Source organism: Leiobunum rupestre, chromosome 5 (assembly GCF_980474605.1).
Source record: "Leiobunum rupestre chromosome 5, qqLeiRupe1.1.hap1, whole genome shotgun sequence".
Classification (NCBI taxonomy): domain Eukaryota; kingdom Metazoa; phylum Arthropoda; class Arachnida; order Opiliones; family Sclerosomatidae; genus Leiobunum; species Leiobunum rupestre.
This window is the reverse complement of record NC_143388.1, coordinates 36,581,242-36,603,576: the sequence shown is the minus strand read 5'-3', so window position 1 is coordinate 36,603,576 and position 22,335 is coordinate 36,581,242. Positions and strand designations below refer to the sequence as shown.

Below are 22,335 nucleotides of genomic sequence, written 5' to 3'. Positions count from 1 at the left end.
TCTTACTATTTTCCTTTCATTTGGCAGCCAAAAACGGTACGCTTTCGATTCCGCGGAGTAGCCGATGAAGACCGCCTCTTTGCTTCTTGAATCAAACTTTCCCTTCGTATCTTTTTCATCCAGAATCAGTGCTTTTACGCCAAAAGTTCGCAGATAACTTAGGGTGGGTTTCCTTCCCGTCCATCTTGTAAAGGGTAAATCACCATTTATGCTTCGAGAAGGACATCTGTTTCTGATGTAATTAGCTGTGGCGATGGCTTCGCTCCAGAATGATGGTGGCAACTTAGAATGGATTAGCATGCATCTCGCCGTCTCCACTAACGTGCGATTCTTCCTCTCCGAAATTCCGTTCTGTTGTGGCGTGTGGGGAATGGTAAGTCTCCTCGAAATTCCACTTTCTTTTAGGAAATGGTCGAAATTGTTGTTGCAGTATTCCGTTCCGTTGTCGGATTGCAAAGCCTTGATTTTTCTTCCCGTTTGGCACTCGACTCGGTTTTTAAAGTCCTTGAAAGCGTCCAAGACTTCATCTTTCGTTTTTAAAAACGAAACTTCACTCCACCTTGAATAGTCGTCGGTGAAGACGACGAAATATTTTGAACCACCTATCGAAGAAACCCGCATTGGTCCGCATACGTCTGTGTGGATTAGTTCCAGGAGCTCAGATGTCCGGTTTTCTTCAGATTTTGGAAACTGTGTTCGAGATTGTTTTCCCATGACGCAGATCTCGCAGGTCGATAGGATTTCCTCGTTCGCCAGCTTGAAACCGTGAGCCTTATTCTTCCGGGCCATGTCTTTCAGGCTTCTTTCGTGGACGTGACCCAATCTGTAATGCCAGTCTTCCAAGTTAGACTTTGGAGTAATTTCGACTTGCGCGGCGTTGACTGCTTCCGTATCCTTCCTCAAGAAAAATAGATCTCCTATCCGATCAGCGATGGCGATTGCTTCCCCATTGGTTTTCAGGATGATGGCCTTTGACTTTTTAAAAAGTACTTCGTAACCTCTATCCGTAACCTTGGATATAGACATCAAGTTCGTTCTCAAGTCCGGAACAAGAAGGGTTTTTTTCAGTTTTAGTATTCTTCCCGTTTCGCCGTTTGTCGTTTCGATTTTGACAGTGCCGATGCCTTTAATCTCCGTCGAGTCATTGTTGGCTAAATTAAGCGTTTTGTCGACCTCTTCGATACTTTCGAACTTCTCTCCCTTCGACGTCATATGCGAAGTTGCTCCGCTGTCCAAACACCAGACGTCTTGTTCGTTTCGATCGGTGTAGAAAGCGAACTCTTCGAGGTTTCTTCGGCATTCGGTGACTACGTTAGCTTTTTCTTCGGCTTTTCCAGCTTTATCTGGAAGATTATTCTTGCAATCCGCAGCTTTGTGACCAGGTTTTCCGCACCGGTGACACTTGTACTTGAAAACGGCTTTCTCAGCTTGACTGTTGGATTTCAAAACTTCAGTATTCAGCTTGTATTGTTTCTTGCGTGGTTGTTTCTTAAAGGCAACCATGGCGTTCTGAATCGTGTCCTTCTCTTTAGACTTCCTCGCGTCCGCTTCTTCAATGATTTTGATTTTTAAAGCGTCTGGTTCAGGCAGGGTGTCCCGTGACTCGATAGCGCATCTGAAGTTTTCGAAACTGTCCGGCAGGCTGTATAGAAGCATGATGGCCAGCAGGTCATCGTTGATTTTCAGCTCCATTTCCTCCAGACGGTCGACTGTATCGAAGAACTGCTTCACGTGCTCGTGTACATCTTCGCCTTCCACCATTTTGTTGAGCGTGAGTCTCTTCAGCAATGTCGCTTTACGGGCAGGTCCTCGAGACTGGTAAATCGATTCGAGTTTTAACCATACGTCTCGAGATGTGGCACAGTTTTTGATCTGCTTCAGTTCCGATGGGGTGATTGCAAGTACTAGATCGGATTTGGCCTTTCTATCCATCCGGTCCCAATCTGCAACGGTCGCCGAATTTCCATTGGTACCGTTCACTAATATTGGTCTCGGATTACTTCCATCCACGTAGGTCCATACGTCATTCTTGACAAGTAGCGCTTCGACTTGCATTTTCCAGGTGTCGTAATTGTCTTTACTGAGCCTCTCGATCCTTACATTGTGACTAGTTGCCATGACTGAACAGGAGCTTGTGTCCTTCTGTAATGATCTTCTTGACGCGTACTTCTTTCCTGACAAAGACTAACCCTATGCAAATACTTTAGCTACTAATCTAAGCGCAGAGGGAGCGTGCTGGGCCCATAACCTGTCGTTATGTGGATGGAGTACGCAAGATTAAAATATAATGAACTGAGTTTATTCAGAGCAAGTCAACAATTTGGAAACAGACAACGAATATTGTACGTTTATATATGCAGCTAAAAAACATTTGTTGCCAAAAAAAATGAAAGGTAAAAGATAAAGTACAGTAGACCCAACGATGGTCTTTATCAGTTACAACAGTAACTAATGAAATCCCATTTGCTGACATCATGACTAATGAAATCCCACCTACTGAGAACGTAACAAGTGAAATCCCGGCTACTGACATCGTAACTAATGCAATCCCACCTACTTACATCATGCCTAATGAAATCCCAGCTTAAGACATCCTAACTATTGAAATCCCACCTACTGACATCGTTACTAATGAAATCCCATTTGCTGACATCGTAACTAGTGAAATCACAGCTACTGGCGTCGTAACTAGTGAAATCCCAGCTACTGGCGTCGTAACTAGTGAAATCCCAGCTACTGGCGTCGTAACTAGTGAAATCCCAGCTATTGGCATCGTAACTACTGAAATGCCACCTACTGACATCGTAACTAGTAAAATCGTACCTACTTACATCGTAACTAGTGAAATCCCACCTACTGACATCGTAACTAGTTAAACCCCACCTACTGACATCGTAACTAACGAATTCCTACCTACTGGCATCGTAACTAATGCAATCCCACCTACTGACATCGTGCTTATTGAAATCCCAGGTAAAGACATCCTAACTAGTGAAATCCCAGCTACTGACATCGAAACCATTAAACTTAAGCACTTAAAAAAAGTATTTAATTTTTTTATCTAACCTAACCTAACATGGAACCTTTGATTTTTTCTCAAACTTTTCAGTTAAAAAATGATATTGATAAGAAAGGTCTACTTCGCACGCTGTCACTTTGGTCGATGTAATGCTCACGCTTAAAAAACGTTTCGATTAAATGAGCTTCTCTTCAAATGCATTTCGTCCGAAATAATCCCTTGTTGATCGTTTGGAATTAAGTCAAATATGCCAATGCCCTATTAAGAATGTTTTTATACTTAGTCAATTTAATTTAAAGAAATATTTCATTACGTTGAGACTATCAGCGGGCATCTTTTTCGTATTTCCCCCTGACACGAGAGGGGAAAAGGGAAAACATCACCGGCGTATGCTTTCATCGCTTGGGAAGACGTCAGTTTATTGGAACCATTGAGATACCAGGATGATTCGATTTTATTAGGGGGGAAAGGCTTACTTTGAGGATGAGGTGGATTGGGAGCAACGCTAATAATCTTCTCAACAAACTCATTATCCCGAAGAATAAATAATAGAGTAATGGCAGTGCTACGTCACCCATGCTTTTTCCTATTCATAAAAAATTTGCGCCCACAATGGCTCCATGGCCAAAGCTACGGAATGCTACTACTCTATTGCATTTTTGGTTTTACAATGATCCTCACTAACGGTACTATTGATGAAAGTTTGTGTATTTGTTGGCATTAAATTGGGAATAGTGCAGCTAGAATTACATAGGCGCGTTCGAGAGTCGAAGTTTCGAGAAACAAATTCTGAAATTTCGAGTCACCGCATTCATCCGTCAACTCTACCATTAAACGACGGCGCCATCTATCACTTGCAAAGTACATTAGTACTATTATCTCATTTGTATAGGATAAAGTTTCCGATGCTAACAGCGGATGGCGCCACCGACAAATGATAGGGTTTTCAATTTTGGAAAATTTGTTTCGCGGAAGGCAGATTGAAACTGTAATTATAGCGGTAGTATTCCCAATTCAATGTTTGTTGGTGTCTTTTCTGAGGTGCCTAATATTAGACTTTGGCTCTATGTTTATCTAAAAACTTTAACTAACCGTACTTACTTTAGACTAAGTCATGTGACTGTATACTAATTACCTTACAATAAAAGTTAACACTTCAATTCGTAAAAAAAAAAAATCGAAAATCTCCACTTCTTTAACAATAGCAGAAATCTTTTTTAATTATTAAGGAGTATTAATACGGTGGTTTCTCGGACTACAAGTGTACTCTTTTTACCCTAAAACGTTTTAAGCACCTGTTCAGGGGATAAGAATTACTCCACCCCATAAACGATTCGCTTGTTCCGGAGTATTAGGGCTACTCTTTTTACTCCTTCTGAAAAGGAGGTGTAAAGGAGTAAATCGAAGTTTGTCGTCTGCTAGCCAGAATTTATCTTCTAAAAAGGCAGCCATTTTGGAAAAACGTTTTTATTCCGACTCAAACTATTCGCCTCCACAGAATCGGAGTAAAATGATGTCATAGCCTTACTCTTCTTGCCATACTCCGAAATCCCGGAAGAGTCAAAAAGAAACCACCTAATGACGTTCGGAGGCTAGAAGCGCGGTTGAATGTTTTATATGTGGAAATGAGTTGTGAATACTTTATTCCTTCAGCCTTATGTCCAAATTCGGAAGAGTGCGCCATTAGTGCTGACTTACTAGAAGATCATTCCTAGTATATTTGTGCAATGAATTTTTTCGTTAACTTTAAAAACAAAACCCAATTTTTATTTTACATTTTTCAATTGTTGTAGTCTTGCTTCTTTCTCACGAAACGTTATAGGCCTAAGGTATTATAGTCCTATCTAGCAATTTTCTCCGTTGTGCCAAGAGGTCCCACCTTCGGCGTTGTGAATAGTTTTACCATATCTTTCTCTATATCCAAAAATACCTGCCAAGGGTCGTAAATTTTTAATTTGAGCTTTTGTCGTTTTCCATTGTGTTTCGGTGAAAGGCTTTATTTTTTTGAAGGTCAAATTATTTTTGTTGTGCTATTTGCTTGGCTGATACCCATTATAAACAGCCAATATTTTTAAAAGAGAGATAGTGACCAATATGTTGGGGTCACGTGGTCATAGTGGTGAAAATCCGGTGTCAGGGTGGAGGAATAGGAGAGAACGATAGAAGATTCGACGACGCGAGAACTTAACGGAAAGTTCCTTGCAACTTCTGAAGGCTGCCGCTGGTTCGGAATCTCGTTGAATAAGAGCTCGTGGTGTTCTTCTTGTGCGCGCCGAGGACCCGATTAACCCGGTGATGTATCCGTAGATTGTGTGCATCTAGTCAAGGCGTAAAACAATTTATAGTTGTTGGCATCTCTGGGAGGGGTGATTTGTAATTGTTTGGTTTTTGTGGGTTGATTTTATTACTATTTGTCGGTGTTAATTGATTTACTTAACGGGATTGGTAGGGTTGGTTGATTATTTATAGCGTTGGCTAATGTTTTGTATTATTGTTGTTTATGAATTAATTGAGTAACAGCGATGATTCAAATAATTTGTAGTTGTTATTTATAGCATAAGAATATGTCATTGTTGTTTGATTTTGATTTAAATTGTTTTTAATTTATTAGCCCAATATTAGCATTCTAATAAATATGAACCGTGGCATGGTAGCTCCGAGTTTTTATTTAATTACTCTTTAATAGCATTTCGTAACATAACAACAACGGTGACTTTACCTTCAGTTGCTACCGATTCTTTCGGCCGTGGCTTAAGCCCGTAGAAAAGCTGTTACATTTGCAGAGTGCTAAGTTAATTTAAATAATCAAACTCGGTTTTCGAAATCGCAATGCTAGACCGAAGTATATCAAACTTGGTTTTCGAACTCCCAATGCTAGAGCGAAGGATATCAACTTGTTTTTGAACTCTAAATGCTAGAGCGAAGGATATAAATTTCGGATTTCAAACTCCCAATGCTAGAGCGAAGGATATCAATTTCGGTTTTCGAACTCAAAATGTTAGAGCTAAACATGAAACTAGGTTTTTGAGCTACAAATAATAGAGTTAAGCATAGAAAACTGGGTTTTCTAAAAAAGAATGCTTCTCTTTGTACTGATGGGTTTTCTGTGAAGCAACACTTAGTGATGTTATACACTACGATTTTCTTTAAATTACTAAACTAAAGTTAAATATACACTCTTTGACTTTCTTACAATTAATTTTGGAGAAGAGCAATTGTATCCGTTAGGTTAATAATTGATGAACATTACTAGTAAGGTGTGCCTTGCCTCAGCCTTCAATTAGAAACTTACTGTCTGAGATGGTTCGATATCTGTCAGTGATGCAACTGGAAAAGTATATGTGGTAAGAAGAAAACGCTTTAACTGAAGGTGAACGGACCCAGATACCTAGAAGAAAAAAAGCCACGCCGCTTTCACCGTCCGTGTTTTTCCTTCTCTCGTGAGTTTGTTTTAGTTCCTAAATGTTCCTAGATTCTCGTTTTTTTATGATAAATGGTCAGGATAGCTTTCTGAGTTCTTTTCGCTAATGCTCGGTCTTTTTAAATTAAGTTTTTATCTTAATCCTGCTGCTCGCGTGGCCGCCAAGGCTTAGCCCTTATCTTCTTTTTTCTTCGGGGGAGGCTCCCTCCCGCGTCGACGTCATCGCTCAGGAATGTTGCAAAACCAACCCCTCTCGCAGAACGGGGCCGCGACCGGTTCTACCTCTCAGCCGGCTACCGCCACGCAAACTGGCGATGGGAAAGTTCCCCCCTCTGTAGCGGATGCTCCTCTGGATCCCCCGCCGGCGCCCGTGCTGCATTGTCACGTTGATTGCTCGCTCGGCAGAAAAGATGCATCCGCAGGAAAGATGCTTCTTTGCACGTACTGTCATGGCTGGTTTCACATGGTTTGCTCTAATCTAAAGGCGCAGTCCAACGTCAACGGTCTCTGGGCGTGCAAGGGCTGTGTAAATCTGCCTTTCCTCCTATATAAAAAGCTCATTACGTTGGAAAAGCACCAAACTGCTATGCTCAAACGGGTCCAATCCCTCGAAGCCGAGAATACAGAGCTACGTTGAAAAATCTCCTCCTTACCGCTGGCACCGGCTCCGCTCACTCACTCCTCTTGTGTGGCCGAGGCTGATTCGCATCTCGGACCAGAGCAGGCACCCTGGAGCTTTTTATCCAACCCTCAGCAACACTCTGCTACTGCTGTGAAGCAGCTACTTCCGCCTCATGAACCCTCTTTCGCTCGCCCATCAGACCAGCCGGGTGTCCGTGACGAGGCCCGTGATAAGGTTGCAGACGAGCCACCCAGCGAACGGCATCAGAACCATCGTCGTCGAAAGCCTGCGCCAGCCAATAAACGCAACAGTACCATCATTGGATTAGCAACTGAGGGGCTTCCTAGAGGCCTTCTTGCCGCGGACCCCGCTAAAAAGATATACCTCTCTCGTCTGCACACAGCAGTTAAAAGTCCCGACCTGGACGCTTATGTCAAGGGTTTGGGCATCACTCCATCCAGCATCCAGCTGATAACCCTGGGCAAAAATGACTTCCAGACAGCGTTCCTTGATGTCGATCCAAAGGATGAGGCCACTATCCTTGATCCAGCGCATTGGCCTGTCGGGGTCGTTGTCTCGCCCAGCGAAAAGGCCAAGTCCAGACGCCCTGTGGCTAAATGGGGCATGGGAGACGACCCAGCGTGGTCTCATCTAGCCGCTAAACTCACCAAAACCCTCCTCGTATCGAAGGCTCACGTGACAGCCAGGGCCACTCACGTCGAGGACCATCTGTTTAAGCTTGGGCTTCACCCACTCTCCGTCTCAGAGGTGGAGGCCAGCAAGCAGCAAACCTTCAGCTCTTTCAAGGTCGAACTCCCAGCCCAGGAGGTCCGCCAGGCGCTCATACCTGATAATTGGGCCAATGGCATCACAGTTGCCTTCTATCGCCCTCCCGCTAGCAAGCAGCCTGACTTGCCCAAGGCCCGCCCACAAGAGTGACTTGTGACAACTGGGATCACCCTTTTGTACACTAATCTGTGTTCTCTCACAAATAAGCATCTCACCCTCAGGGCCTTCACTGACACTCTCCAACCCTCTATACTTGCGCTCACTGAGACGCACCTGGACACATCATTCTCTTCCCTTGAGCTTTTTGGCCCTACGTTCAACGTCTTCAGAAAGGACAGAAATAAAAATGGCGGCGGGGTTTGCCTCGCCATTGACAGTAGGTTACGCTCCTTCCCACTCGATCTTCACACGGAAGTCGAGGCTGTGGCTGCCAGGATTACTGTGGGCTCCTCCTGCCTCCGGGTCTGCTGTGTCTACCGACCGCCATCAGCTAAACCTGCTTATAACAGACGCATCCACAATCTCATCACCCGTCTCTCTGATGCCGAATCGGACCTCATAATAGTCGGCGATTTCAACTATCCTAAAATTGACTGGACATCCCTCACTAGTCCCGCCGCGGAAGACACGAACTTCCTTCACGCCATGCTGTCCGCCAATCTGACGCAGTGTGTCCTGGAGCCCACACGCGACAACATAAACGGTGGGAATATCCTCGATCTTATCCTTGTCTCGAACCCCGGCCTTCTGGGGGCAGTCACTCACCTTCCGGGTATTAGCGACCATGATTTTCTCCTCTGCCCTATCCGGGGGGTGAATCCCCCAGCTCGGGTACCGCCTCGCTCAATCTTGGACCTTAACCGTGCCGACTTCACGGCTATCTCCGCTCAACTCTCAGCAATTCAGTTCCCTCCTGCAGTCCAGGAAGCTTGGAGCACCCTACGGTCAGCCATTGAGGCTGCCACGGCGGCTCATGTGCCCGTAAAAATAATATTATCGCGCCAAAGCTTGCCCTGGGTGGGGCCTTCGCTTCGTCGGTTGATTCGCATATCTAAGCGCCGATACAACCGAACCAAACTTCATCCTAGTGCTAACAGGAGGCACTTCTCGCGGCACCGTGCAATCGTAAAGTTTGCGCTCCGGTCTGCGCGCACTTGCCATTTGGATCTGGTTGCCTCGGACCTGGATTCTAATCGGAAGCGCTTTTTCCAGCTCGTCTCTCGGAAAAACAAGACGTCTTCTGTCCCAGACCTCAAGATGGGCTCGACTCTTTACACGTCTGCCGCCGATAAGGCTAACCTGCTTGCTGCCTCCTTCCAAAAAAAGTTTCCTGAATATAACTTCGACACGGTTCCTATCCTGCCCCGGAGGGCCCCAACTATGGACCCCGTCCAATTCTCTGTACCTGGTATACGGAAACTGCTAAGGATGGTCAAGCCCTTCAAGGCCCCTGGCCCCGACTGCATCCACTCTACCCTACTTCGGAAGTGTGCAGATGCTCTTGCTGCTCCCTTGACTGCCCTCTTCCAACTGTCGTACGACGCCGGCGCCATTCCCTCTGACTGGAGTTGCGCAAACGTCACCCCGGTTACGAAGGGTGGTGATACCTCTGACCCGTCCGAGTACCGCCCGATCGCACTCCTCTCTCAAGTACTCAAGCTCGTGAGCATGTCAATGCTTCCCAGATCACCACGCACCTCTCTACTAATGATGTGCTTATGCCGTACCAGCATGGCTTCCGCAGCGGGTTCAGCACTGAAACTCAACTCCTCTGCTGTATTGAGGACTGGACTGCAGGGCTGGAGTTAGGGGGCCGTGTGGACATAATCTTCCTTGACTTCCGAAAGGCCTTCGACTCGGTTCCACACGAACTTCTAAAGTCCAAGCTTCACTCCTACGGGGTCCGTGGAAAAACCCTTAACTGGCTGTCGGCTTACCTTCAAGACAGGAAATTCCGCGTTGTCCTCCCTGGCGCTACTTCTACTTGGTTGCCTGCATCATCTGGGGTCCCCCAGGGTTTAGTTCTTGGGCCACTTCTCTTCATTATATACATTAATGACATTGGCGACAATGTAGTCTCCACCCTCTACATCTTTGCCGACGATGTGGCTCTTTCCCGGGCGATCCTGTCGCGTCACGACTGTGAGCTGCTGCAAGGGGATCTCAATACCATCAATGCCTGGAGTGTGCAGTGGAAACTTCCCTTGAACACTGCCAAATGCGCCACAATTTCACTTCGACGCTCTGGTCAACCACCAGTTGTACCAGACTATCGCGTTGATGGTGTCGCTCTGAAGGTCGTCACTTCCCAGAAATATCTCGGAGTCACCATCACGGACACGCTGGAGTGGTCTACCCACATTGCCCGGGTGACCTCACAGGCCGCGCGTGCATTGGGTTTTGTCAAACGAAATCTGGCCCACTGCTCCTTCAGCACTAAGTCTCTGGGGATCAAAGCCTACGTTCTCCCTATCTTGGAGTACTGCTCGGCCGTTTGGGCACCCGCCACGGCTAGCGGTATCCATTCAATTGAGGCTGTCCAGAGACGGGCTCTTCGGTTCGCGGCTAGCATCGGCTTTTCGTGGAGCACCTGTATGACCAATGTTCTCACTAACTTCAAGTGGAACACGCTTGCCTCTCGTCGCCGTTTTAAACGCCTGGCCATAGCAAACTCGGTCATTCACCGCCAAGGAGGCGCCCTTGCGCCTCCTTCCGCTGTTGTTTCTCAGTGGTTCCGACATCCCCGTGGTCAACGTACGGCGTCTTTGGTTCTCCCAGGTCTTCGCATTGCGTGCCGCAGACACTCGTTCCTACCCTCATCCATCCGGGACTGGAACTCTCTGCCCGATCATCTCAAGGGCATTTCCAAGCAAACCCTGTTCCGAAAGGAGCTTGCGAACTTTCTTGAGCTCTACGAATAAGGGTCAAAAAATCTATCCTAACAAATTCATCGTTATTATTTCTCTATTTTCGATGTATGTATATATTTCTATCTATTGTTTGTACATATTTCATTTCTCGATGTCTTGACGTGATGGGTCTCAGACCTTTTGTTAAGCAAATAAAGAACTAAAGAAACTAAAGAATCATATATTTTATTTTATTTTCACAACAATCTTCAGGTTATAGCGGTTGCTGAGTTCATTTTTTTAATCGAGAATAAATCAAATTATAATTAATTTAACAGTTCGTAAGAATTAGTTTAATCAGATTTAATAACAAAAATAATTCTTTATAATAATTAAATAACATTTTCGCCATTATATTGTCAATTTCTTTATTAAATCTTATTTCTTCTTGTATATCTGAGCGGCTTTGCTGTAACGATTAAAAAACCATGTTAATCAATTTATTAATATATTGGGGCTAACGCTTTGCATTCAAATTCTAAATTAAATTAAAATAATAACTATTGTAACATATTTAAAATTAGGAACTTTAGTACGAAACAGTGGTTAATATTTTTATTTAATTTAGTAATCAACTTATATTTATATTTTACGGGGTGTCTCTCAGTAGCCTTAGACCCGACGTTGGTTTTAGAGAGTGGGCCTGACTTGGGTTTTAGAGAGTGGGCCCAACTTGGGTGTTAGAGAGTGGGCCCGACGTGGGTTTTAGAGAGTGGGCCCGACGTGGGTGTTAGAGAGTGGGCCTGACTTGGGTTTTAGAGAGTGGGCCCGACGTGGGTGTTAGAGAGTGGGCCCGACGTGGGTGTTAGAGAGTGGGCCCGACGTGGGTGTTAGAGAGTGGGCCCGACTTGGGTGTTAGAGAGTGGGCCCGACTTGGATTTTAGAGTGGCAAATATTTTGGTTTAAAGAGTAGTCCCTAAGAATTTTTAAATGGCGGGTTTCAGGTTGGTTTTAAATAGTGGGTCAAACATTGGTTTTAAATAGTGGGTCAAACATTGGTTTTAAATAGTGGGCCCAACGTTGACTTTTAGAGAAAAAGCCCGGCGTTGGTTTTAGAGAATGGGTTCCACCTTGGTTTTAAATATTGTGACCGAATTTGGTTTTAGAGAATGGGAGCCACGTTGGTTTCAGATAATGGGACCCACGTTGATATTTAAAGGCTTATGATGCTATTTTTATTTTTAAGTAATTAAGGGGATGAGTGGTCTTAACAATTGTTACTCTTCATACGAGGGAGAGGGGGTAGTGAAAAAAAATTGTGTAACTTAATTTGTGAACAGTCTAATAATGGTGTATGAGATTGACGTAAATCAAATTCAAGGGAGATATCCAGAATTTCATTTCGGGTGGTATTAAAACCGTCAAGAGAGATCAAATGGAGACACCCTTATAAGATTAAGTAGCGGACGACCCACTTACCACTCTGGTACATTCTTGGCGTCGTCGCATCCGTAAGTGTAAGGGTTGAAGGCGGATCCCTCTCCGCAACCGATCAAGCGAGGCTTCTTGTTAACGCACGTGATGAGACGGGTGCAGTCCGGAGGGTACGGGTACCGTGGGAACGGCTCGAACCTGGCAGATGGTCCCGTTGACTTGTCGGGGCACGAGAACCCGATAATGGCTTAACGACAAAGGAAAACATAATCCCATCATTAATACGGGTCTAAGCCACGATTGTCTCTCCTTTTGTCTCCCACATTGCTTTTGTTGAAATAATTTACACGAAATATATCGATCATTCGTGTTATGCAAAAAATACGATACCTAATCGATTCTCGCTAGACCGTTGAAATAATTGACGATAGCTATTCGTGGAGAGACGTGAATTGACGTCATACCAAATATAAAACCTTCAATAGCTAATGTCCTTCTGGTAGATTTATAAACGCATAGTCACGGACAAACTCGTTGAATTGTAAATTCTGCAGATTTATTGATTACAGGGATTTTCTTAAACGCATTACCTTGTTATGGATGGGCAAACTATAATTTGTAATGTGATGAAAGCTTATGCCACAAGTACTATAATAACCCATAAATATGACACTTGCAGTTTTGTCCTTGTGTTGCTTTTTTTCGTTTCCCTATTAGTCAGCCAAATCAAATGTTCAAATAACAAAATATTTCTTTACCATGGATTTCATGGTTTTAAAATAATTACTGTTATAATGTTACTTATATGCAAAAAATCTCAATAAACGAAAAGTGTGTTACCTTCGCTGTCGCAGCCAGGAACTTCATCGGGCCAGTTGCATTTGTGGATGGAGTCTTCGTATGCCAAACCTGGTTCACAGTCACTCAGAATCGGTTGTCCCCATTCGCACTTGATGTACTGAGTGCAAGATTCACTTGGATACAAGCCAAACTGCCACGGGCACCCGGGAGAGCTGATCGGACCAGCTTTTCAGATTTAAATTAAATTAAATTAGGTTAACAAATTGAGTACCAGAATATATTTTACTAAAATCAATGTAAAGTGTAAACACGTTTATAGAATCACAACCTAGGGGCTAACCACGCTAGAAATTTTGTGTACAAAATAGGGAGAAATCCCAAAGAAATACGAAGAAATATTGGAAAACACAAAGAAAACATATGGAAATCATAAAATTTGGTATACAGAATAGGGAGAAATCCAAAAGAAATATGAATAAATATTGGGAAATACAGAGAAAATATGTGGAAATCAGAGATTTGGTGTACAGAATAGGGAGAAATTTAACTTCAATCCCCCTCATGCTCGAAGAGTAAATTTTGAGATAATTTAACTTAAATCCCCCTCATGCTCGAAGAGTAAACTTTGAAATAATTTCACTTGAATCCCCCTCATGCTCGAAGAGTAAATTTTGAGATAATTTCACTTGAATCCCCCTCATTCTCGAGAGTAAACTTTGAAATAATTTCAGTTGAATCCCCCTCATGCTCGAAGAGTAAGCTTTGAGATAATTTCACTTGAATCCCCGTCATGCTCGAAAAGTAAACTTTGAGATAATTTCACTTCAATCCTGTCCATGTGAATAGTTCGGGTGTGTAACATGACCGGGTTAAAATTTATGTGTATTAAACAATTCGCTTTCAATCAACTTTTAAGTAAAGGACTATGTCTTTAAAGACGACCAAATCTTTACTCAAGATTGGAAGTGTAGCCCGAATCCAAGTTGCCCTTGCCAGAATGTTTCCATTGCTGAGTTATTCTCACCACCGAAAAAGGCGAATAGTCTGATATGTACCCTTTTAAGTATCTAAGAAGGAATATTTTACATTAAAAATAAGTTCCTAAAATCACTCAGAAATAAATTCAGGGGCAAACTAAATTCTGAAACGTTACAATAACCTTGTTCTCGGTTTGGTTTGCTCTCAGCTTACTAACCCAAAATAAAATAAGCACATTCCTAGGGAATAAAGAGTTTTGACAATTATAAAAAGTAGGTTTATTCTTCCCAAAACACGTGACTATGTTGCCCCACCTTTAAAATTCAAATGATTCTGTGGTATTTTAATATTTCTAACGCTGAGCGCTCTCCTAAAATGTCAGTCACTTTGTTCATTGGTTTTAAAGCTAATTTAGATAAGCTGTATTCATTGTTAAATTGTTTGAGTAAATGGCGATTAGTGTACTTACGGACGTCAGTTCGGTGTCCGCAGTCGACGGCCCAGTTGTAGTTGCAGAAGTCGTGAACGGATGGATGTCCGGCGAAGAGGAGTCCGTTGGGGCACACTTCTTCGCTGTAGGTTCCGTTCTCGCACTTGTAATAGGCGTCGCAAGCCTTGTCGTGTGGAGACGCGAATACGCCTTCCGGAGGACAATTACCGTCCAAGGGAACTTCCTGGGCCAGGCACACTGTAACCAAATTAAATCCGTTACATCTGAAAATTATCTAGGTACCAACGTACGACGAAGCAACATGTCATAGTTAAATATTATTAATATGAAAATGAGGGGAAGTCAGACTTGTAGGGGTGACCGACTTATTTCATTTATCTCATGTTGGTTGTATTTAAAAATTAAGCTCAATAAAAACATAATAGTCCGATCGACGTTATAACTTGTTAATTTTTATACGTTTAGCAATTTTTACGGGCTGGCATAGTTACGTTTTCTCGATTATTTTTATTTTGCCTTTACAAGTTATGTAGCAATAGATTTCACTTGCAACGCACAATTTACATGATATCAAAAGACTGCAAGATTTCAATGTTCTAAACTTGATTTTGAGTTTTATTATCGAAATCTTTGAAATCTTGGAGCGTTTCAAAATAATAATTGTACGAACGTTTGGTACATGGAAATAAATTATATTTGTTAATTAAATTAATTAAGGTTTTTTCTCTCCACAAATGCTTTTACATCTTAAGCATCGCGGAGCTGAACCAGTCTGAATAACTAAGGGCAGGAATCTATACTTCTACTTGGAATGCTTATCCTGTCGTATCGCGTATGGTAAGATCACTCTGACGGCTTTGGCCCCGCCTACGAGAAGAAAAATTCCCTCTGCGCGCGCTCCCCTCTCACACGTAGTTGTTTGTTAAGTTACAAAGTGACGTCAAGAAAGCCGTCAGCCTCATCGAGACGAAAATCAGCCGCGATAAGCATTCCAAGTATGGATTTCTGCTAAGGGTTTAGGGTTTGGAGTAGGACAATTTATCAACACCGTCTGTGACTTTTTACATCGATTCTGAATTTTACGACGAATTAAAGTAGGTATTTAATATGACCCAAGGTTTCGATGTTTAGAGAACATTGAATATTTTATTTTAATCAAAAACATATTTTTATTTTTATTTCATATTAAAAATTTAGTTTAAAAAAAATGGATTTTGAAATTTAATTTTTTTTAATACACTCGCGAATTCAATTAATACGCAAACCTTCGTGATTTAAAATGGGTTTATTATTTATTATAAATTTATTTTATATTATTATTGAATTTATTATTTATCCTTAATTTACTTAGTAAGTGTTTTTATTTTATACATTGTAAAATAAAAAAAATTATACCCAGTCATGAAGTATCGTGTCTTATTATTTTAAATAAAATAAATTTTAAATATACGTATAAAAATAACTATTTAATTAATAAAAATTAATTAATTAAAAGAGTTTTAAAACTGATTTCAGCCGTCCTAATTAAGTCTATTTAACTGTTACTAGGTGGTTTCTTCTCGCTTGTTCCGAGATTTCGGAGTAGGGTAAGACATCATTTTACTCCGATTCTGTGGCTTGAGTCGGAGTAAAAACGTTTTTCCAAAATGGCTGCCGGTGGCCTTTTTAGCAGATAAAATCTGGCTAGCAGACGACAAAATCCGATTTACTTGCTTTTCACTTCCTTTTCAGAAGGAGTAAAAAGAGTAGCCTTAATACTCCGGAACAAGCTAATAGTTTCTGGGGAGGGAGTCATTATCATCCCCGGAAGAGGATAATAAAATGTTTTAGTTTAAAAAGAGTACACTTTTAGTCCGAGAACTGGCCCGCGATAAGAAACCATCTACTGTGAACGTCTTAAAAATGCATTCTATTACCTTTCTTAAGAAAGACCGGGCAGGCAGGGACATGTTTTTATTAATCCAAGAAGTATTTCGAATAACAGAAAATTAAAAATGATGTAAATCGAAGTATGCATTTTAACGATTATTGCGAAAATAAAGAAATGATCATATCGTTCTTAAAAATTGCGAAAACATCGCGGCATTTTCCCAAAAAAACTCCGCAAATCTACGGTCGCCAATGTTCTCCAAAAGTGAAAAATGTTAAAGATATTTAAAAACATTTCTGAACATTTGGTATTTCGAAGCTCTGTTTGACCTTTCCAATTAGAATTTCTGATCCCTCTGCATAAATCGGGTTTTCCAAAAGAAAGAAGTTAGTAAATTTTAAAAGAATTGTAGCCATGAAAATAGTTTTTGGTTAGTATGATTCTAGATAATTAGTGTATTACTTACACTCTTCTCTAACTAGTGCTTGAACTTTTTTCGAAGTATTTTATAGTGATTTGTACTAACGCGATAACAAACGGTAAATTTCTCTAAAATCCTTTGAATTTTATAGCAATACATCAATCGCAGTTTTCGCTATAGTTCTGTAGCATGCATTTTGTTTAATAATTTAATTTAATAATAATTCGTGTGTAGATAGGGACATCTTAAATATTTTTTTTTTTACAAAATAAATGACTTCGTACATAATATGTTTTTGGAAATTTAATAACAATCTTTTTCGTCGTTGGTCTAAGAGTAAAGTGTGGTCCTTTCCAAAAATATTACTTCCTACACAATAATTTTAGAAAATTTAGTAATAAACGTCTTCATAGTTTTGCTAAGAGCAAAGTGTAGTAATTTAAAATTAGATAATTTTAGATGGCTAAATAGTTATATCATTGATTAACATAAATTCTAGTTTTAACGTAATAAATCATTGTTATATGAAAATTAAAGAGACATATCGTATACAAAATTGACAAATTTTTTATGAAGGCGAATCTAGGCTTCTAGTTCACAAATTAACAAAAACGCCCAAATTAAATGTTATAACTCTCTCTAAGTATACGATCATTATTATAAAAAACCTTATCTCATTATAAGCAGGTTTTATGCAACGGAAAGAACAAGACATTTCTAGATCTTGCATTTGCCCTTATTAACGAACCATTTTATTAAACATCATTTCAGTAAAATATTATAAGTAATATTAAATTATTAGTAACATTTAAAATGTTATTTAATAATTAGCAGCATTTAAAATGTTATTTAATAATTAGCAGCATTTAAAATGTTATTTAATAATTAGCAGCATTTAAAATATAATTTAATTATAAGTAGCATTTAAAATATAATTTAATTTTAGTAGCATTTAAATTGTTATTTAATCATTGGTAGTATTTAAAATGTTATTTAATCATTGGTAGTATTTAAAATGTTATTTAACTATTAGTAGCATTTAAAATGGTATTTAATTATTGGTAGCATTTAAATAATTATTTAAATATTAGTAGCATTTAAATAATTATTTAAATATTAGTAGCATTTAAATAATTATTTAAATATTAGTAGCATTTACAAATATTGAACTATTAATAGCATTTACAAATATTGAACTATTAATAGCATTTAATAATATATAATTATTAATAGAATTTACAAATATTTAATTATTAGTTGCATTTACAAATATTAAACTATTAATAGCATTTACAGATATTAAACTATTAATAGCATTTACAAATATTATTTAATTACTAGTAATATTTACAAATATTATTTAATTACTAGTAATATTTACAAATATTATTTAATTACTAGTAATATTTACAAATATTATTTAATTACTAGTAATATTTACAAATATTATTTAATTACTAGTAATATTTACAAATATTATTTAATTACTAGTAATATTTACAAATATTATTTAATTACTAGTAATATTTACAAATATTATTTAATTACTAGTAATATTTACAAATATTATTTAATTACTAGTAATATTTACAAATATTTAATAATTAATAGCATTTACTAATATTTAATTATTAATTGCATTTACAAATATTTAATTATTAATTGTACTTACAAATATTTAATTACTGAAAATTGATGACTCATTTTGGTCTAATTGAGCTCTAGGAGAGAACCAAGCTAATTTTGTTCGTTAAACCTTTTAACTTTATCAAACTTTCTATTTTTTTTAACGATTACTTGTAAGCGCAAATATCAGAAACGAAAGGGTTAATTGGGTCCTTGATGTCAATTTCCTTCAAATAATGTTTTTATCCTTCAAATATTTTAACCTCGACGCTTTTAAAATAAAATATTAATATGCAAGTGTGAAATTTCATTTCAAAATAATTACTTTTAAGTTAATATTTCTTAATGTAACTTATAAAATTTTATTAAAATGATACGCGTTTTTATTAAAACTAATAAACAATTTTATAGAGCACTTACTAAAAATGTTAATAAAATATTTGAATTATAATTAGCGTGGGATCAAATTTTAAGGGTACAGAATTAAATTAAATTAATTTTGGATGTATATATTTTGAACTCGAATTTAAATTAAATTTTTCGTGCGATAAAATTCACCAATTAGTTAAACAGCAAATCAATAAACGCGGAGGTAAGTTTAAACTTAAATAAAAAAAATGGTGACGAAGTTTAAAATACCAAAAATAAAGATTAGAAAAAGCAATTTTCAACAAACTCTTAAAAGTAACATTTCCTTTTGGTTCATTCTATAAATAGTGATTTAACTGACAGACAATTTCTCTAAACTAAATTCTCGAATTGAAAATGTTTTCCTCCAATATCCCACCAATACGAAGCGTTCCGATATACAAATGCGAAACTAACAAACAAAACATTCGGTCGATCGCGTAATATTATCAAGAAGACTTACCCGAGGCCAAAAGTACAACGAAGGTGACCTTTAAGATCATCTTCTGGCAGACGCTAATTGTTACGGGTGTTGTATTACCGAAGCTCCTCTAACTGTCGACAATATGGTGCCAAGAGTTTTTTTCGGCGCCAACTCTCACCCGATAGCCTCCACGTAGAACCCGAGGGGTCGACGGGAAAAGGGGGAAGGCACGGTGAGCCACGTGGTACGCGTATCGAAGGGCCACAAACTAATATCCGTAATGATATCTCGAGGGGGGGGGGCGAGGAAAAGGGAAAGCAGAGAACCCGTTGTGAGGAGGGGTGCTGACCCAGATTCGAGCGGACCAGACACACGCGTCTTCTAGAAAGTGGAATGAAATAATCAAAGACTCGTTTTCCGCCGAAGTAGTTTACCTCTCTATCAATGAAAAACTCGCAACAGGTTTTTCATTAGAGTAGATCGACCTGTCGAGATAACGCTATTGAGATTATTTTTTTTTTCACTTCTAGGAATAAAAATCTTTTGTTACCCTAAGCACTATTTTTATAAAAAAAAAACGTCGTGAAATATTAAGGTACTAGTACCTCACGTAACTAGTCAAACGAGATTTTTTTTAAGCAATTAATGAAGTGGATTTAATCATCGACGCGTAGGCAGATCATTTTTAAGTCCGTATAGGTATGGGATATGTTCGCACGTTGACGCACTTGAAGCCACCCTTGATTATTTTGCGACTAGTAATTTTATTTATTTAAATTTGGTTTTCTTGTAGATTTTTATTTCCTTTAACTACTAGTTCGGAAAGTGTATTTTTCTTCCGCCTATTTTTGTTATAATTTTCTTATAGTTTAAATTTCAGTAATTTTCACCAGGATTTTTCAAACTTTGTTTTTTGACATGGGTATAGTAATTTTATTAATTCGTGATTTTTGATAACACTTCTGTTTTTATTTAATAAAATATTTCAATCACAAGAGATCGAATCTATTGTTGCTTCTCGATAAAGGGCTGGTGAAATATTTTGACTTCAAATCCAACGGTTTCTGGTGTTAATTTTTAAGTCAAAACGTTTTGGATTGTCATTGAAAGACTACTCCATTGGATTAAATCAAATTTTATGGTTTCCAAGCTAAAGGCGTAAAGATTTTATTTAAAAAGAGGGCGGCTCTGCAAAAGCGAGCGCAGCAAAAATAATTTATAGTGAAATGTAAACCGGAAACTTAGTCGAACATTTCTAATAAAAAAGAAAAATACAAAGAAAATATAATATTTTAAAGTCAGTAGCTCGTAGTTCATTCATTGGCAAGACGCCAATCGGGGTTGTTGATTTACTTTTTATTTTAATTGATTTATTTGATTTCATTGATTTTAATCATTTTATGACAATTCACGCGCTACAGTATTTAAAAAAATTAATCTAAATTAAATTTAAATGAAATGGCATTGCCAGAGAACTAACTTTTATAAAATTTCCATGAATATAGTGAAGTAAAATCAGTGGTTTTTCTTAAAACATCAATTGATTTAAATCGCTATTTATAACTATAAAGTTAAATAAAAAAAATTAACAGAGCTGTAAACCGGGATATTTTATTCTTATTGGCCAGATTGATTACCTAAGAAACTTTTCGTAATGTTTAAGTGAACACTTGTATGTTTCATATGTCAGAGGTATTCCTTGATTTAAATGAAACTTCTAATTGTATAAATTGCTGCGTATTAACAAAAATAAATTATCATCAGATGAAACAAACTGCATCCAGTATTCTCTATGAATTTTCGCTAAATATTTGATCAGAATCAAAGAGTATAAATGACGGGAGATATTAAATGAACGCGCTCGGTTCGAATTCTTATTATATTTAAAGATGGGTCCTTATCAGTTTCCAATTACAAAAAAACACTATACGTTGTATTTCATATAAGGCAAATGTATTTTACTTTGTAATCACATGTTCTTAGAATTTAAAGATGTAGGATACATTAGAACGTTTTATGGTGAATCAACGAATTTCACGTTTTTGACGCTAGGAGCGCTATTGTTCTTTTTTTAATGGCAAAACGTCTGTACTTCTCTAAAGGAGCTTCTATTCCCCGGGTTGTTCAAAATTCATTTTGAGTTAGAGAAGGTATTTGGCATTTTACATTTTGCATTTTGAGTTTCTAGGAAATTATTTTACATTTTACATTTTGCGTTTTGTGGGCTTGCTAGGTGAAAACAAAATGTTTTTATTCTGGTACCATCATCGCAGCTCTTGTAGAGAAATTTTGTCTGCTATTTACTCCAAAGTATTCATAGATGGCGGTACTCAGTTACTCACTTTCTCAGAAGCAGACGGACATTCGTACAGTGCCACCGCTTTGTTTCCCACGCTGGCTAAGAGGATGGTTTTGAAATATCTACGTAATTATTAATAATATTAATTAATTAGTAATTAATTAGTATGAATTAAAATATAAATAAAAGTAAACATCATGTATTTGTAAAAACATTTTTTATTTTGAAAAACCATTTTCAAAATGCTTTTACATTTTTATTTTGAGCTACAAAAACCATTTTACATTTTTCATTTATAAAAACAAATTTTAAAAATGCATTTTGTATTTTGTATTTTGTATTTTGAGTAATGTGGAAAGTACCTTGCATTTCGCATTTTGAAAAATAAAAACAAGCATTTTGAGCAACCTTGTCTATACCTACCGCCTACAAAATTCAGACGCGTGCGCCTTTCCCGTGGTCGGTACTTGTAGGCTAGTGGCGGATGGTGCTTTCTATGAAGATTCCGCTAAAAAACATAACTTGGAGAACACTCCTATGTCACACGATACCCAAATAAAATCGAGATTGGAAATTAAGACACTGTTTACCACCATAACTACGAACTTTACACTCCCGTTAAATGTGCAATATTTATGGAAAATAGATGAATTCGCCGAATATTTTAAAGATTGGTCTTTCTACCACGGTTACGTGACTTTGGGAAGCAGATCACTGAAGCGTTAAATGGTTTCGATATTTCACAGTTCCATTCTATTTAACTAGTGGCTACCACTTGTCATAACGCAGCCTTCACATTCTACTTAGAAAATGCTCTCAACTTGAACTTTAGAATCGTTTTTAAAAACCACAGACGGTAACATTTTTAGAAAAAAAAGGATTCAAATCCAGCCAAGTGAAGAGTTACTTTTGGAAGAAATAAA

The 22,335-nt window shown here is 38.7% G+C and overlaps 1 protein-coding gene across 1 annotated transcript; it reads right to left on the bottom strand.

Moving 5' to 3' along the window:
- Positions 1-11,105: 11,105 nt before the first annotated feature.
- Positions 11,106-19,258, bottom strand: LOC149944382 (protein obstructor-E-like). Its single transcript, XM_090175287.1, has 5 exons — positions 19,153-19,258; positions 14,383-14,601; positions 12,975-13,160; positions 12,180-12,381; positions 11,106-11,169 (listed from the first exon to the last, which is right to left on the bottom strand). The coding sequence occupies exons 1-5, from the start codon at positions 19,190-19,192 to the stop codon at positions 11,139-11,141; spliced, it is 678 nt and encodes a 225-aa protein (XP_090031413.1). The 5' UTR covers positions 19,193-19,258; the 3' UTR covers positions 11,106-11,138.
- Between the last annotated feature and the right edge of the window lie 3,077 nt (positions 19,259-22,335).